The 4,664-nt window shown below is 42.8% G+C and overlaps 1 protein-coding gene across 1 annotated transcript in view; it reads right to left on the minus strand.

Moving 5' to 3' along the window:
• The window catches only part of LOC101855239 (plasma membrane calcium-transporting ATPase 3), a gene marked incomplete at its 5' end in the record, with an annotated part of 62,949 nt that overhangs the window by 40,472 nt on the left and 17,813 nt on the right, over nt 1–4,664 (minus strand). Inside the window, 3 exon segments of the mRNA XM_005093688.3 lie at nt 809–1,023; nt 2,078–2,216; nt 3,037–3,125. Coding sequence (XP_005093745.2) covers nt 809–1,023; nt 2,078–2,186 — 324 coding nt within the window.

Here is a 4,664-nt window from a genome sequence, read left to right on the forward strand (position 1 = left end):
CGGGGGGGGGGGGGGGGGGCAGTCTGGGGTCTCGTGGTCAACCATGCCACATTCAGTTCAAAATCAAATCCCGTTTGCTTGAGTAATAAGAGGCACATCGAAACAATAATGGTCATTAAGTGCTGGGAAAAAGTAAGACAGAGAGAAAAAACAGAGGGAAAGTAAAGAAGTAAGATCTACTAGTATAACAAAAAAATGTGAGAGCACCTAGCACTTCATTTCACACAATGTGTATTTGTGCGAGTGTGTGTATTTGCGAGTACATATGTGGGTGGGTATGTGTGTGTGTGTGTGTGTGTGTGTGTGTGTGTGTGTGTGTGTGTGCGGGTGTTCATGAGTATTTGTGCTAGTGTGTGTATTTGCAAGTACATATGTGGGTGGGTATGTGTGTGTGTGTGGGTGTTCATGAGTATTTGTGCTAGTGTGTGTATTTGCGAGTACATATGTGTGTGAGGGTGAGGGAGTACGTACTTGTGTTAGTGTGTGAATTTGTGAGTACACGTGTGTGTGTGTGTGTTCATAAGTATTTGTGTGTGTGTGTGTGTGTGTGTACGGGTCTATGTGTGCGAGAGTATTTGAGTGTGTGTGTTTGAGTACATATGTGTGTGGTGTGTGTGTGTTCATAAATATTTGTGCGTGTGTGTGTGTATATATGTGTCTATGTGTGCGAGTGTATTTGTGTGTGTGTGTTTGAGTATATATGCGTGTAGTGTGTGTGTGTGTGTGTGCATGTGTGTGTAAATATGTATGAGCGAGAGAGAGCGCGTGTGAGAGAGCAATGAAACTATCTGCGCGCGCGTGTCCTCACCTTGACTGAGTAAGCCAGGGACAAGGTGACGGCCAAGGGAAGACCCTCAGGTACGGCGACCACCAGCACGGTCACACCAATGATAAAGTACTTGACAAACATCTCGATGTTGCGCGTCGTGTCGTCCGCCGTCCACGATTTGCCCTTGATCACAAACTCTCTAATGCAGAACTGGACGATGAGGATGATAACCGTCAGCACCGCAATGGCCGTACCTGGAAAAAGAGGAGTTATTTTAGTTTTAGCAGCATGGATGGACAACATACTTTTCCGATCCATCCGCCATCTGGGTTCTAGCCCTTCAGCCTATATGGATGGACAACATAAAAACATGGTAGGGCCCGGGATATGGCAGAATGTCAATGGCAGCTCGCGACCGTGAAGGATGGGGGGTCGTTACATGTCAACCTCGGAGTAAGAGATGACACCTCCAGGAATCCAGGTAGTTTTAGCGAAAGTTTTACACAAAGCCAAAGATGGAACTCAAAATCATGGACAGCTCATACAATTTGCCATTCCCCGACTGATACCTCTTAAACATTTTGCTCAACCCGAATTATAGATGGGTGGATCAAATTTGTCAATCCCCTATGTGTTTGATATTTTAGTAAGAGTTTTACGGCATATGCAACACAATTAGGTCATAAAAGAGCCAAAGATTAGAAGAGTTACAAGAGAGTAACAAACTCAAAAAAAGAATTAGGAGAGATAGGACGGTAGTTGTTTAACAGAAACTTTACTTTTACTTTACTTTTTCCTTCCTCTGGTATCCCTAGGATGTCGAGAGGAGGTACAATTTTTTTAAATAGGAAAGACGGAGCAAATCACCACACCACAACACCCACCAACCACCAACGATGCCTTTGAGCAATCAGTGCCCGATGGTAGTAATAATAATAATAGATAGATAGCATTTGTATAGCGCAAATCCCCGCTCAACAGCAAGCTCTATGCGCTTCACAATCTATATTTACTCCAGCAGACCTGAGAGCATTCTGAAACAACCTTAGCTTCCTGGGAAGCATAGAGTGCAAGTGGCCATTTATAGGCGCTAAAACACTAACAGGCTGACAAGATCTTTTTCTGTCTATAGCCGGGTACCCATTCCCACCTGGGTGAAGTGAGGAAACTTCGTGTAAAGTGCCTTTTCCAAGGACACAATGTCGGATCCATGGCTCGAACCCCCAAACCAACAACCTCACGATTACGAGTCCGGTAGCCTAACCACTACACTACCGATGCCACCGGCGGTACTTTCTATCGACTTACCAGCATATCCAATCTGAATGGCCAACCTCGTCAGCTTGGACTGCAGGACAGACTTCTCCTTCCTGGAACCTCCAGACTTGGCCTTGGCCTCATCAGCACCCTCCACCATGTCCCCGGATTCATCACCCTTGCTGCTAACCTGAATGGACAGAAAAATTAGTCATTACCATCATCATCATCATTGTAGACTGCAAAGAGACAAAAAACGGTGGAGACTTATAAGAATTTACGGCATCTTAAATGATGATCATCATTATCATCGTCTTCATCATATTCATCAGTGCCTTTCTCACCCTGCACTAGAGTACAGGTCACGAACTAACACTTTCCACCTTTCCCTAACCTGGGCTAGTTTCTTGACATTACTCTGTGTCTTCACATTTTTGTGTATAAGAAATTAGTAAATGTGAGGCGTGCTGACAAAATGAGTTACTTCTCGCAATCCACAAATGGAGATATTGGCCAAAAATCGACAGTAGGGTCAAATTTGTAGATTTTCAATTGATGCCATATTCTTTAACCTGTCTTTTATTGTTTCATACTTTTAGACTGAAAAAACTTCACCTATAAGCGTGATTTATCTATATCTTTAAGGCTTGAATCTAAGAAGTAACTCGTTTTGTCTGCACGCTTCACAAATAGTTTTTAAAAAAATATTTTAAAAAATAATTTACAAATTTACAAGTCGAAAAGAAGGGCGAATAAGTCCCTTGTATATTCTAATCCCAATCTTTCTTATACTTGCATTTAGTCTTAGTAGGAGTTTCTCAGCTCTTTTAATAGAACTGGATCGATAACAATAGAGAGTGGCATACAAAAAAAAGAAGGACGGATAAGGATAACAGATGTTTGATTGGAAAGAAGAAGAAAAGAAGAACGGATAAGGACAATAGATGTATGACATCTGATAGGAAACAAGAAGCAAAGCACATCAGAGTACCCGCCAACCGCCCACTAACCTGGTTGTTGGGTCCATCGCTGTGAGCGTTGCTGGCGCCGTGTGAGTTGTTTCCCTCATGGATCTTCAGCTGGATGCGCTCAATGTCAGCTGCGGAAACAGTTGTCACCCGATCAACAGACAGACCAGTACATGAGCCGGTGTGTGCGTGTGTGTGTTTAGTTTAGTCTTAGTTTTAGGATGAGTTTTACGGCACTTGCAACACTATAAGGTCATACATAAGTGTTGAAGATCAGATGTGTTACAGAGAGTAACAAACATAATAATATTTAAAAGAAGGAGAGATCAGGAGTATAGGACGGTGCCTGTGTGCGTGCGTGCGTGTGTAAATATGTGTGTGTGTTTTATTTTTTTTCAGTAAAAGTTTTACTGCACTTGCGACACAATTAGGTCATGTAAGTTTCGACGAAGATTAAAATTGTTACAAGACAGTAATAAACACAAAAAAGAAGGAGATGAGGTCGACAGATATCTGATAGCCTGAAAGAAGGAGGAAACCACACCAAAACATTCACCAACCACCCACTGTGTGTGTGTGTTTGTGTGTGTGTGAGTGTGTGTGTGTGTGTGTGTGTGTGTGTGTGTGTGTGTGTGTGTGTGTGTGTGTGTGTGTGTGTGTGTGTGTGCATGTGCATCTGTGCAGGTAAATGTTTTTACACTTGAGCCTGTGCATGTGTGTGCTTGAATGAATGGGGAAGGGGATAACTCTCTGTTTAAATAAAACAACAAGACACGGATTGAAACAACCAACAGAAATTTCGGGTGTAACTGCGCAACATTCCCTGAAGACAAAAATCAGAAACGCAGCAGGACGCAACGGCAACAGTCACTTCAGTTAAAAACAAAACACCACATGGTAATCGCTTCAAAAGCGCCCCCATCATGTACAAGGGAAGATCTGCAACAAAGACAGAGGTAACTTTTCCTCCAAATCATTTCGTAAGAAACAAGTCCACATATTACTACCAAAAGGTAAATCAATTGGCCACCCAGAGCAGCAGCAATGGGGGGGGGGGGGGGGGGGGGGGGGGTTGGTAGAAACCCGAAAGTGGGCACTCTCCCATCTTTTATAAAATAAAAACAAAAAGATAAGTCCGGGAGAACAAATTAACGATTTTGAGGGACGAAAAGACAGCAAAGAGGTAGACCTGTATTTTTTTTTACATCTAGTCAAAGACAAACAAGACAACGTTTTGCCAAGGACAGATTTGACGATACAATTGGGATGGAAAAATACGTAGAGCGAGTAGCCCGTACACTAAAACAGCACCCACAAACCCCCCCACCCCCCAAACAGGACAATGTAGGTCATAAGTCCAAAAGAAGACATAAAGAACAGAAAGCTCATCTGGCTTTCTCAACATTGTCATGAGAGCAACAGGCAGAAGAGAACGAACAGCAGCAACAAAGACCACAGTTTTCAACGAGTGACAGCTACTGTGGAACTCTTCAAAAACCACCTCAAAGACCAGCAAGCTGAAACTACTACACGTAAAGTACTATAAACTCATTATAATACTGAAACTAAAGACCATCTCCCCAGGTCCGAATGATTCAGAAACTCCTCAAAGAAAAAGTTGTCGTAACAATGAAAATTCCCAATGCCTTCCTTTTTGCAATCTTCCTTCC

The sequence above is a fragment of the Aplysia californica genome, unplaced genomic scaffold, assembly GCF_000002075.1.
Source record: "Aplysia californica isolate F4 #8 unplaced genomic scaffold, AplCal3.0 scaffold00067, whole genome shotgun sequence".
NCBI classification, from domain to species: Eukaryota; Metazoa; Mollusca; class Gastropoda; order Aplysiida; family Aplysiidae; genus Aplysia; species Aplysia californica.